Source organism: Guillardia theta (assembly GCF_000315625.1).
Source record: "Guillardia theta CCMP2712 unplaced genomic scaffold GUITHscaffold_45, whole genome shotgun sequence".
Taxonomy (NCBI): Eukaryota; class Cryptophyceae; order Pyrenomonadales; family Geminigeraceae; genus Guillardia; species Guillardia theta.
Genome location: NW_005434629.1, coordinates 534,912 through 547,229, shown reverse-complemented (window position 1 = coordinate 547,229; position 12,318 = coordinate 534,912). Strand labels below are relative to the sequence as shown.

Here is a 12,318-nt window from a genome sequence, read left to right as displayed (position 1 = left end):
CGGAACCGTCGTGCTCTGTCCGATCAGGGCAGTTGAAGCCTTTCACTGAGTCAATGAAGATTCAGTTCCTCAAACTAAGAGTATTGCCAATGTTAGTCTCCGGCGCCACTGACTCAACTTACGGTTCCGACTGGGGACACTCTCAGTCTGCCGGCTCCCCGGCCCGGTCCGAAGTCTGGCCCGGGCGGCTCTCCTGATCTACGGAGACGCCGGTCATCAGTGATGCGGCGGCCTCAGGGCCTGTCTCTTGCTCAGTGCCCCGCGCCTTCTTGGTCCTGTCACGTCTAGCTCCCTCTCCCAGTGATTTCCTCGCTGACCTTTTAACATCCGGCCCTAGACACGAGGCAATTCGACGAACTGCATTGCGGACCGAATGGTTCGTCAAGACGCGACTCTGGAGAGTGCTTGCGATGGAAGAGGCAAACCCCGAGAGGAAGTTCTCCAGGTGAAAGAGAGAGTCATTTCTTTGAGGGATCGCACACATGTAGCCAAACATCTTGTATATGGAGCAGCTCGGTCCAAGCTTGAGCAAGCAAGATTCCAAGACCCGCATGACAGGATGGAGGGCATTCACAACTGACTTGATGTATGTCCAACGGTCACTCTCCGACATGTCGTCGATGCTGTTCGGACACTCTCGATTCGGAAAGATCGTACTCCACAATTTGCCAAATGTAAGGTGCTCAACATTGCACAGTGGCTGCAACTCGTCCAATCTTTGCCGCAACATCTTATTTTCTTCCTCCAAATGGGCATTCTCCTCAAGCAATCGATTGTATTCCTCTGCAAGCTTGAAGTAATGATGGATTGTTCTCCCGAAGATTGAATATGGAGACAACATGTACCCCTGCCCCATCCTGTGAAGGAAAGAGTGCACATCTGCAGCCCCGTCTAGTTTCACGAACCCCTCAAACGCCGCCAGAAACTCCAACCCTCTGCATGGATCCTGTCTGATGTAGAATCGCCTATCGCTAATGCTAGAGGACGGGTTCAATTGTTGAAGACGCAGCATTTGAGGTGAGTCTCTTTCAAACCGAAAGAAGTTGTTCAGCTCTGCCATGTCGTGGTAGTTCAGAGGAGGGGGAAACCTTGCAGGATCAATCGCTGTAACAGATGAGAACTCAGCGACTGAGTGCGGGTAAGAGAATCGCACGTTCGGATCAGCAAACATGGTCCTGCGAAAGGGACGTTGGCTCAACAGTGAACCAGAATAGGATCCGAACGTCATCGGCAAAGGTATCAAGATTTCCATCCTTCAAAGCGTTGATGAGACGAAGGAAATGGAAAAAAAGGAGAGGCAGGAGGCAGGAGGCAGGAGGCAGGAGGCAGGAGGCAGGAGGCAGGAGGCAGGAGGCAGGAGGCAGAAGGCAGGAGGGAGAAGGGCAGAAGGGCAGGAGGGCAGAAGGGCAGGAGGGCAGGGGAGGAGGGGGAAGGTGTGTGTGTGGGGGGGGGTTAAGGGGGGCAGGAGGCGAAGGGCAAGGAGGAGGGAAAAGGATGCGGAGATGAGGGGAGATCTATTGAGAAACTTTGAAACTTTCAATCAGAAGTTTCGAAAGTTTGTTGATTAGAGTTTAGCGCTCCAACTTGTGAAAGTTTCGAAGGGTTTTGTGTTGAGAATTTCCTTCCAAAATTTCAAAAGTTCACTCGATGTGAATAATTTCATGCATAACGCCAAAAAGGATCTTGCACGGGTAAGGGACCCACCCCTTCTATAACTAGCGCTGCTTAAGGTGGGTGGGTGGCATGCAAAACCTTTGGAAATAGCCTATAAAGTACCGGTGTCAAGATGGAATTAGGGGGTGGGGGTGATGGGGAATCCTTGGGTAGGGTGGGTAAAAAAAAAAGAGAGAATCGCACGAGGGAAATCAAGGAAGGTGAGCATGCAGATAGCAGCGCTGACGATGATGATGGGGAGGAGGAGGAGGAGGAGGAGGAGGAGAAGGAGAAGGAGAAGGAGGTAGTAGAAGCTTACTAGACCTGTGATCACACGAGGAAGAGAAGGAGTGGTGCATAGAGATCCAGGTTGCAGTACTCATGACCAGTGCTTAATGTTGTGTGTACGCGGTCACAGTCTGCTTCGGGCGGCAGGAGGACGGAGAGGCCTGAGATGATGTTAAGGATCAGGATGTGGGATATTTCAGTGATGAAGAGGGAGAAGAGGTTTTGACAGCCATGAGCGGAACACAAAGAACGGATGCAGCACAATTGGTGAAGAACAGCCGTGGTTATCCAAGTGAAATGTGTTTGGTTGTCTGAGACAGAAGCAGCACGGTGTGCATGTAGATTTCAGAAGAGGCATCATGGAAAATCTTCTGTGTATCTTCCTGCAGCCTGTCTTGTGTCGCTGTCGTACTTGACAGCATGATACCCCTTGACGATGCAGAAGGAGACAGGGCAGAAGGAAGGAGGGATCTCTTTTGTAGTGATATAACGGCAGCATGAGCAGCAGTGGCAACAGCTGCAGCAGTAGCAGCAGATAATGTCTGGAAGTGTAGGCAAGGAATAGCATTGGTAGAAGCAGAGAGGTGGCAGGGCGAGCGGAGCAGGGGCGAGGAGGATGTCGACTTTTTGATTGCGAATTTTTTTCAACTGTCAAGTTCCTCACGACTTGTTGTGCAGGTAACCATGGCTCGCGGACCAAGGAAGCACTTGAAGCGCATCACAGCGCCCAAGCACTGGATGCTTGACAAGCTGACGGGAGTCTTTGCCCCCCGTCCCTCCGCTGGTCCGCACAAGCTCAGGGAGTGCATCCCCCTGCTGCTGCTCATCCGCAACAGGCTCAAGTACGCTCTGACTTACTCAGAGGCCAAGGTTATCATGAACAGCCGGAGCATCAAGGTGGACGGCAAGATCAGGACCGACGTGACCTACCCCTGCGGCTTCATGGACGTGCTCTCGATCGAGAAGACCGGCGAGCACTTCCGTCTCCTTCACGACACCAAGGGAAGGTTCGTCCTCCACCGCCTCACCCAGGCCGACGCCCAGCACAAGCTCTGCCGCGTCAAGAGCCTTGGCGTTGGCATCAACAAGGTCCCCTACATCGTCACTCATGACGGCCGCACCATCCGCTACCCCGACCCTCTCATCAAGCCCAACGACACCGTCCAGATCGATCTCGCCACCAACACCATCATCGGATTCTCCAAGTTCGAGGTAGTCTCCTCCTCCTCCTCCTTTTCACTTCTTCTCTTCTTGTCCATCTCTTTGCTTTCTCTGCGTTGTTATTTCTCACGTGAGAGGCAGGTTGGCAACGTGTGCGCAATCACTGGGGGTCACAACATCGGGCGTGTCGGAATCATTCAGGTGAATTCCCCGTCCTTCTCTCTTTTTATCCTGTTTCTTCTCCCTCCTCTCCTCCCTCCCCTCCTCCTTCGCTCTTTGTGCTCACTGCTGTCTCAGTCCACGGAGAAGCATCCTGGATCGCACAACATCGTTCACATCAAGGACAAGACTGGCGCCACCTGGGCCACCCGTCAGAGCAACGTGTTCGTTCTGGCCACGGGCAAGAAGCCTGAGAAGGCCTACATCCTCCGCACTCAGGGTATCAAGCACTCCATCATCGAGGAGCAGCGCCGCCGCCAGGATAAGTCTAACAAGAACTAAAGTAGACAATGTCTTGATAAAACATGCAATGGAAAAGTTAACCCCTCGTACCTTCCCTGTCCTCCGCTTCCTACACACCCGTGCTCTTACCTCTCAAATGCCTTCATCTCTCTCTCCTCTCCTCCTCTCTCGTCCCTCCCCTCGTTTCACATCGTCATCAGCTCCCTGTCAGCGCATCTCGCAGATCGATTCGAACATCTCCACCATGACCTCCCCGATGTCGGTCACGACGACGGTGAAGACGAAGCCGATGATGATGATGATGACGAAGCCGATGACGAAGCCGATGATGATGATGACGACGACGACGACGACGACGACGACGGAGCCGGTGATGATGATGATGATGATGAGGAGGAGGAGGAGGAGGAGGAGGAGGAGGATGCACACGGGGACAGGAAGAAAGGGGGGGGAGGAGGAGGAGAGGATCAATTTTCTAATCTGTCATTTTAATTCGGGCCGGAAGGAGCCACCTTATCCTCCTCTTCATCGTCGAGGTCCAGCAGGTTGGTGGAGCTGAGCAGGTAGCTGAGCCTGGGGGAGGGCGACACCGATCGCTTCCTCCCGCCCCCCTCATGCTCCTTGGACGCACCGCCCTTGTGCGCGTTGTCATGCATGGCCTCGTGCTGCTCGGCATGCGAGGCGCTCTTAGTCCAGCTGTGAATCCAGGAGACGATGAGGCCAGCAAAGAACACGACGAGGCCGGCGGCGTGCTGGACGAAGAAGGGCTTGGGGAAGAGGATGTAGGAGGCAAACACGCTCACAAACTTGCGACAGATGCCCATGCCGGTCGCCATAACGGCACCGAAGCCCTTGATACATGCAGTGAAGGCGTAGCTTCCTCCGTAGGCCAGAGAGACTGTTGCGAGCAGCCAGAGCAGCGCGTCGGGATTCGACTGAAGGCAAGTCAGCATCCTCCCTCTCAACTCCTCCTGCTCCTCCTCCTCACCTCTATTCGCTCCTCGAAGAGCTTCAGCTCCCCCAGGAAGAAGGCGATGACGGCAAGGAAGACCGCACCGATCCCGTTAGTCACGAAGATCATCTCAGCAAGAGGACGGTGCTCCCTGTGCAGTGCTCGCTCCTGCAACGTGCTCACCGTCGCCTCCGACGCGACGGCCAGCAGCATCATCCCAATCCCTCCCACCGTATCCGTCCCCTCCGTCTTGTCCCTGATCTTGTCGGCAGCGGAGAACATGTACAATCCTGCGACCGCGAGGGAGGCGGCTGCGTACTCAGCAGCAGCAAACCGCTTTTTGAGGATGATCAGCCCGGAGAGCATGACGACGATGATCTTGGAGCTCTTGAAGAGGAGAACAGTCGGGTAGCTCAGAGTCCCGTAGCCCACCCACGTCAGCCCTCGGCCCAGCGAGATGCACAGCGCGACGGCTGTATAGGAACCCCAGGGGATGGAGGAGAAGTTGACGGACAGGCGCGTCATCTTCATCTCCACGAAGGAGAGGACAGTGTACATAAACAGCTCCACCGCTGCTGCTACCCACATCAGCCCGACTAGCACGCCCTTGGCCACGTGCTCTGTTAAGATCCCTTGCAGGACATGGCAGAAGAGCATCGCCCCGCCGAGGATGCAGAGCTGAACCTGAGAACAAGCCGTCACTTTCGCGTTGGCACTATGAGGCAACTGGTGGTGATTGAATGATGGTGTCGAGGATAAGTGAAGGGGAAAGGGGAGGGGAAGGGAGGGAGTCAGGGAGGGAAGGGAGGGAAGGGAGGGAGGGGAAGGGAGGGAGGGAGGGAGGGAGGGAGGAGGAACGAATGGAAGGAAAAGCAAAGGGAAAGCACAACGCCACTTACATTAGGCGATAAATAGCTTATGTCAAACCCCCACAAGGTGATACGCGTACATTGAGTCCTTGTTCCCGTCATGTGTTGGATCAACGTGAACGAAGCTTTGGGCTCACGCAGGAGCAGGTACTGAGCAGCCAACTGGTTGTTCTCCCCTCCTCTGTCTTTCGCTCTCCTCTCTCCTCGTTCCTCGTTTGTCGGTTCAGGTGGCTCCAGTTTGTGCCGGAACCAGAGATACGCTGCATAGGAGTCAGTGGGGGGAGCCTTCGGGAGGAGAAAGGGAGGGGTGGGGGAAAGAGGGCAACAACATGTGACGATCTATGTCTGAGACTGCAACTCCGAGGGAATCACAACGAAAAGATTCTCACTACCTCATTCCGAAATTGTGCTGCCGCTAGCTGCCAGCTGGCTGCTGCTGCTGAATGCTATTCCTCCTCTTCCCTCTGCTGCTGCTGCTTCTGCTGCTGCTGCTGCTAGAACTAGTTGAAGCTGATGGGGATTGTCATAGATCTGAATCTATCGTTGCCAACACAAAGCGCATGCATCCTTAATCTTCTACCTCTGGCTTTCATGATCCTGGCAATACTTTGATGATCGCTCGAATCGTGTTGTCTCATAAATTTGATCGTGAGTGCATACTATCCGAGACAACATGCACATAACGCCAAAGTCGCCAAAGTGAAGGGATGCTCCATCTCCACCATGCGCACTCGCAACACCAACGGATCGGGGAACAAACTATCATGTTGCTCACAAGAATCCTCCATGTCCTTCTCAACTCGACTTCTTCTCAACATGAATCCTTCTCTCTTCATCTCCTCTCATGTACTTCTCTTCTACCTCCTCCTCCTCCACCTCCTCCTCCTCCTCCTCCTCCTCCTCCTCCTCCTCCTCCTCCCTGCCTCACGAGCATGAAGAGAGGCCGCAGCCCCCGGCAGGCTAAAACTAGTTTATAAACTTACAAGAAATATTAAATTGGTACCAACTTGTTGGATATGGTAGGGTGTATTTGAGCGACTGCTCAGTTAATCCTTTAAAGATTATAGAACAGAAGTTTTAGATACACTTGCCACAGTAGAAAAATCAAAATATATTATATAGATTAAAGACCTCTACACTACAAATAGTGATCCGAAAACTAATTTAAAAGATCTCAAAATTCTATCAGAAATTGTTTGTATAACATATATATTATTAAAATGGTTTTCATAAAACATTTTTATCTAATAACATATTTAGACTGAACGGGGGCCACCACGTGCCTGACAGGCCTAAACAGGGCCGGCAGCTGAGCGGCCCCCCGGGCCGGCGGGCACACGCCGGGCCCGGGCGGCCCCGGTGAGTCCGAGGCTGAGTCACTGCGGACACTGACGGTCAGCCGATCGGACCGGCCGGGCCGGGCCCCGGAGTCCGGGTCCGGCGGGCCGCCGGGCCCGGGGGGCGGGCCGGGCCCTGCTGTCCGATCGGACGGTCGGGTACCCGGTACCGTACCGTCACGGCAGTGACGTGATGACACATGATGCCCCGGCGGCGGCGGCCGGCGCACACAGCCTGCCAGCTGCTGAGCCTACCGTATTCCGGCGATGATGCCTCTACTTCTTACGCCGGTAGATCCCGGAGTCCGATCGGCCCCGGTCAGTGGCACACTGCCTGCCCGCGGCCTGCAGTGCCAGCCTGGCCCACTGTTGCCTCAGCCTGTGTACTGACCGTACGGTACGGCCCGGTCACACCCGGCGGCGTGCAGTGCGGCGTCACGGCGTCCAATCATTCACGCCGGGCCGGGTCACTGAGTGTCCTGGGGCCGGCCGGGCCGCGGCGCGCCGCCCGGCCGGAGTCGACGGTCCGAGCGACCGTCGGCAGTGAACTTCGGACGCGCCCGGCCCGGCCGCCGCCGGGGCGGCGGCCGGCCGGGCAGTCACCCGTGACAGTGCGCGGCCCGGGCCAGACTACGGTGACTCTGGGAACCGGGTTCACTGAGGCTCGCCGGCGCCGGGCCGGGCGGCCCCGCCGGCCGGGCAGCCTTATTTTTAACTCAACTTTGACTAAAAAGTTGGCTCCCACCGGCCCCAGCTGCCGGCATACGGTCAGGATACCTGCTTCACTACCATTCTTTTACTCAAAGTTAAGTTAAAAATCAGGACTAGGTCGAGACATTTGAACTTCGTTTGTTAGTACTTTTCGAGCATGTTGAGAACTTTTCATGTGATGTGACCTTATCAAAGATGAACTATCCATGCGATGATCCTCTGAAAGTTCGTAGGGACGTGGCGGAAATGTAGCAGGGATCATGGCGATGGGAAGGAGGGATGAGAGGGATGGATGGAAGAGAAGCTCAGGAAGAAGAAGGGAAGGAGGTAGAGGAAAGGACAAGCCGATGAAGAGAATGTCCCGAGATCCGGAAGACTGAGGTGAGCCAGGATCGTGCTGTAGGCAGGCTAGGTGAGAAGAGGACGAGCAGCGAGGAGGAGGACGAAGAGGTTGTGGGAGAAGCAGAGAACAGCACAAGAACATGAAAGCAGCCAAGTGTTTGGTGTAAGGTGATTGGTAGGCAGTGAAATGTTTTGACGGATAGGAAAGCACCTCTGCGAACCTTGTTGCTGTGACAGACAAGTCTCACAACTCAGCGCGACTGTCCGCAACAATTACTCATGCTTGCATGCTGATATCCCTGTGCTTCTCTCAGAATGGTTCTCCGCGGGTCAACGCTGGCACCCGACCAGGGTGTCTCGGAGCTCAAGAAAGCGATCAAGCAGGACCTGGAGAAGCTCCATGAGATGGAGCAGGCGCTGAACTCAGCGCAGAAGGAGCGGCTGGAGGCCTTGCGGAAGCTCGAGGAGATGGAGATGGAGAAGACAGACTTCAAGAAGGAGTTGAGGACGTTGAGGGAGAGGGTGGAGAGCCTTGAATCAGAGCAGCTCAGAGCCAGGAACAGGTTGGATCAGGACTGGTCCGCTCTGCAGAGGACTCTCAAGCAGCTGGTAGCAGGAGGTGTAGCAGGAGGCATGGCGCGAACTGCTGTCAGCCCTCTGGACAGGGTGAAGATTCTGATGCAGACGCAACACATCAGTAACCCCGGAGAGGAGAAGTATACCTCCGTCTGGCAGGCGCTCAAAAGGATTTGCAGGGAGGATGGGCCTCTCGGGTACTGGAGGGGGAACGGCGCCAACTGTCTGCGCGTCATCCCCTACTCAGGGACGCAGTTCATGTCGTATGAGCAGTACAAGCTGTACCTGCTACGGCCGAATGAGAAGCAGCTCACCGTCGAGAGAAGGCTTCTGGCGGGAGCCTGTGCCGGCATGACCGCCACGTTCGTCACCCACCCCCTCGACCTGCTCCGACTTCGTCTTGCTGTTCAGCCGGAGCTCAAGGGAGTCATGGACGCCGCCAGGTCTGTGCTGCAGGAGGGAGGCGTGCAGGCTTTCTACAAGGGCCTCGGCCCGACGCTCGTCTCCATCGCCCCCTTCGTTGCCTTCAACTTCGCTGCCTACGATACCCTCAAGAACCACTTCTTCCCCGAGAAGCGTCCTGGAACCATCGCCACCCTCAGCATGGGAGCTGCAGCCGGGCTGGTCGCGCAGACGATCTGCTACCCCCTCGACACGATCAGGAGGAGGATGCAGATGAAGGGGAAGATCTACGACAACACTTGGAACGCGTTCATCACCATCATGCGCAACGAGGGTGCGAGGGGAATCTATCACGGCTGGGTGGCCAACATGCTCAAAGTCCTGCCCAACAACGGCATCAGGTTCCTCGCCTACGAGTTCATGAAGACCCTCCTCGGACTCCCCCACAAGTCAGAGGGGGGCGGAGGAGGAGGCTGATCGGGGACGGTTAACATCCAAGGACGGCCTCTCAAATCTTCGTCATCATCTCTACATTATTTACCTGCTCTCCCTCCTCTTCCTCAAGGCTTCAAGGGCCATTGCCGTGTTAGTTCATGTTCTTCCTGTCTGTTGCTGAAGAACTCTCACGGAAGACGGATCGGACTGCCTTCGGAAGGCATCCGAGCTATCACATTAGTTATCATCACCACTCACTTGAATGCATGCCATGATGAAGTCAACCTGGATGTTACAATGATGACTATTCACTATGCTCAGTACTACGGTAAGTTTTCTGCGGCTGTCAAAATGATCATCCTCGAGTCATCTTGATTGGAACTGACTGTTCACTGTTGAACTTTACGGCGGTCCCTCCGAGTCCGAGTGGCCCGGGGCCGGGCCCTCGTTCCAGGCCCCAAGGCTTGCCGCAAGTTGCATAAGTTGCACCAGTGACCCGGTTCTGGCGGCCAGGGCCGGATACCGTAACCCGTCGGGGTCCCCGGGTTTTTTCCTAAAAATATCTAGTGTAGGCCGCGTCCGAGTCAGTGACGGTCCAGCCTACCGCACGGTGATCCGATCGGACCGCGCCCGGCGCCGTGGTAGTACCGTCGTCGGAGTCACTGTACGGCACCGGGATTGTCAGTTGATTTATGTTAATCAGTACAAATTATGAGTAAACTTTATGGATTTTTACAAATAATGACTCGGTATAGTTTCATTTTCCTTTAAAATCAGCACCAAACTATGGATTCCTCCAAGGGTCACGCTATGCGATGATACCGATGGCGGCAGGGAAGTAACGCGCCGGTTGCGACCTCCTCCTCTCTCCTCCTCTCTCCTCCTCTCTTCTGTTCGCTCCTCCTCTCTCCTCCTCTCTCATCCTCTCTTCTGTTCGCTCCTTTCTTCTGCCCTACTTCCTTCCTTCCCGCCTCATCTTCCTCCTCTCGAACTTTGAAAGAGGATGGTGGCGGCGCGACGACTTCTGATCCTTCAAGCCCTCCTCCTCATTGGTCTTGTCAATGCCTTCCCCATGTGGGTCAGGATCCCTACAGGGCAGGAGCATATGGATCAACAGATGGAGGACGCGCAGCAGGAGAGCAGGAAGGAGAAAGTCTCCTTCATGCTCCATGGCAGAACTGCTGATGGACCGGAGACTGCTGAGTTCTGCTCGCTGGCATCTGCAGGCTGTCATGCAGCGGCCACACCTCAGGCCTCTGGAGGCGGGGAGCAGCAGAAGGGAGACTTTGCCAGCATGTTTGAGAGGCAGGCTGCTCCCCTCGACGACTTCTCAAGGACGGGTCGATGGCACGTGAGCAGACTGCAGGACAAGCTCAAGAAGCTCGAGCAGAAGCTGACGCGAGCAACGTCGGCCAGGCGCCTCCTGTCCGCCGACCCTCCGAGGTTCCCGTCCAGGTTGTACCAGATGGTGTCAGGAGTGCGAAGTGTAGAGCACTTGGGGCTGGAGATGCTCAGGAATGTGGAGCAGCACATCTGCAAACTCTACTTCAAAGTCTGCTCTCATGACAGCTCGGCCGCTCCTCCTTCTCCCGGTCGTGAGGATGCAAAGCCTTCGCCTCCTGCCCAGCCCACGTCCAGCACGCTCGCCGGGCGGATCAGGAGGAGGCTGGAGGCGATGAAGCAGGCGTACAGGAGCCTGCAGGAGCAGAGGCGGGTCAGTGTGACGTGCTGTCGAAGAGGAGGAGGAGAAGTGACGAGTTTCATGGCAGGTGACACCGAAGGAGCAGGCGGCTGTTTACGCTAGAGTCAGCCAGGAGCGAGCTCCTGGAACTGCTCGCTATGCCTACGTGAGCTCAAGCAAGTTCTCCTCCTTGATGCGCAACCGCCTGCACCGTCTGATCTCCAAGGCCAAGGGGACGAGGAGCAGCCAGCTGGCCGGTGGCAAGGCGGAGGTGGAGGGCCACGGCAAGGATCTCCATGCCGCGCTTCCTCGGGACGACTTCAACGACTTCCCGTCAGGCAAGTGGACGAGCTTCTCTGGCGACGACGAGACAGGGAACGAGGGACGGAGCAGGAAGCAAGCAGCTCCCAGCGACTGGCCCAAGGGCAAGTGGCGAAGTCACTCGGCGGAGGACGTGACGAGCAAGTCGATGCAGAAGAAGCAGATGGCGCGAAAGTCGCAGCAGCTCGGCATCAGCAACGTGTACTACGCGGAGGAGCCTGAGGATCGCGCACAGTGGTGGGACGAGCAGGTCAGAGACTACAACCCTGGAGGAAGGGGCAACCCCGGGCTGCACGAGGGGCAAGCTTATCCTCCCCTCGAGCCGCAGCAAGAGGAGGATGGGACGTGGAGCAAGGATCCTCTGACAGGGGTTGGGCCCAAGGCCTGTATCTGGATGTACGCGGGGCCGGAGTGCGGGAAGGGAGTGATGGAAGGAGCGAACCTGGCGCTGGCAGCGGCGACATCCAGCATGCCACCAGTGGGCTCGATGCAGATCAAGAAGATCTACTCGCTGCATCCTTCCAAGATCCGGGGGGTCCTGTGGGACGACGACCCTGCCAACCCGCTGGGGGAGACCATGTACTTTGTTATCCCCTCCCTCCACGACTACCCCTCCATCCCCCAGCACACCAAGGCAGACCTGAGGGACTACGTGTACACCGGTCACACGTTCCTCTCCATGGGGGGGGTGATCAACATCTACATCCTCAACGAACTCTTCGGCTGGAACCTTCTGCCCCAGTACCAGCCCGGGCCGTACCTGTGGAACGATCGCACGTGCCCGGGCACTCCCTTCGAGAAGGTGAGGAGGACGGTGAGCGAGCAGGGGAACACAAGGATGGGCATGACCGGCGTCGCCATCGGCTCCATCCCACCAGGGGGCAAGAGCTACTTCGACAACGACGGGTCCTCCGTAGCCATGTGCGTCCCCATCGGGAGGGGTCGTGCATGCTACGTGAACCAGGAGTTCATCCGCCCCATGACGCCCTACGGCTGTGGCGTGTGGGTTCAGATCGTGCGGGCTGCGCTCAACGGAGGAGAGTGCAAGTGCATCTGTAAGGGGCCGCTGCACGCACGAGAAGACTCAGGTGCCCTTCCTCCAGCCCACACCCAACTCCACACACACAC

At 56.2% G+C, this 12,318-nt stretch overlaps 5 protein-coding genes across 5 annotated transcripts in view; 3 read left to right on the top strand and 2 right to left on the bottom strand.

The window, feature by feature from the left end:
- Positions 1-142: 142 nt before the first annotated feature.
- GUITHDRAFT_110480 (hypothetical protein) lies at positions 143-1,171 on the bottom strand (the record flags this gene model as incomplete). The annotated part of the gene is made up of 1 exon (XM_005830604.1): positions 143-1,171. One exon carries the CDS (start codon positions 1,169-1,171, stop codon positions 143-145), a length of 1,029 nt encoding a protein of 342 aa, XP_005830661.1.
- Positions 1,172-1,979: 808 nt separating this feature from the next.
- RPS4e (small subunit ribosomal protein S4e, cytoplasmic) lies at positions 1,980-3,642 on the top strand. The gene is made up of 3 exons (XM_005830603.1): positions 1,980-3,153; positions 3,244-3,303; positions 3,400-3,642. Exons 1-3 carry the CDS (start codon positions 2,626-2,628, stop codon positions 3,601-3,603), a joined length of 792 nt encoding a protein of 263 aa, XP_005830660.1. The 5' UTR covers positions 1,980-2,625; the 3' UTR covers positions 3,604-3,642.
- A 644-nt stretch (positions 3,643-4,286) lies between these two features.
- Positions 4,287-4,960, bottom strand: GUITHDRAFT_41026 (hypothetical protein; the record flags this gene model as incomplete). Its single annotated transcript, XM_005830602.1, has 2 exons — positions 4,287-4,499; positions 4,553-4,960. Coding segments are annotated over 2 exons (621 nt in total), but the record flags the coding sequence as incomplete, so codon positions are not given.
- Positions 4,961-8,408: 3,448 nt separating this feature from the next.
- GUITHDRAFT_158030 (hypothetical protein) lies at positions 8,409-9,230 on the top strand (the record flags this gene model as incomplete). The annotated part of the gene is made up of 1 exon (XM_005830601.1): positions 8,409-9,230. The coding sequence occupies one exon, from the start codon at positions 8,409-8,411 to the stop codon at positions 9,228-9,230; it is 822 nt and encodes a 273-aa protein (XP_005830658.1).
- Positions 9,231-10,191: 961 nt separating this feature from the next.
- Positions 10,192-12,318, top strand: part of GUITHDRAFT_163823 (hypothetical protein) — a gene marked incomplete at its 5' end in the record, with an annotated part of 3,784 nt that continues 1,657 nt past the window's right edge. Inside the window, 2 exons of the mRNA XM_005830600.1 lie at positions 10,192-10,902; positions 10,958-12,278. Of these exons, the coding sequence (XP_005830657.1) occupies positions 10,192-10,902; positions 10,958-12,278 (2,032 nt within the window). The remainder of the gene's footprint in view (positions 10,903-10,957; positions 12,279-12,318) is intronic.

Coding starts and splice junctions, on each gene's coding strand:
- RPS4e (XM_005830603.1), top strand. CDS start 2,626: ATGGCTCGCGGACCAAGGAAGCACTTGAAGCGCATCACAGCGCCCAAG. Junction 3,154..3,243: donor TCGGATTCTCCAAGTTCGAG/GTAGTCTCCTCC, acceptor CGTGAGAGGCAG/GTTGGCAACGTGTGCGCAAT. Junction 3,304..3,399: donor GGCGTGTCGGAATCATTCAG/GTGAATTCCCCG, acceptor CTGCTGTCTCAG/TCCACGGAGAAGCATCCTGG.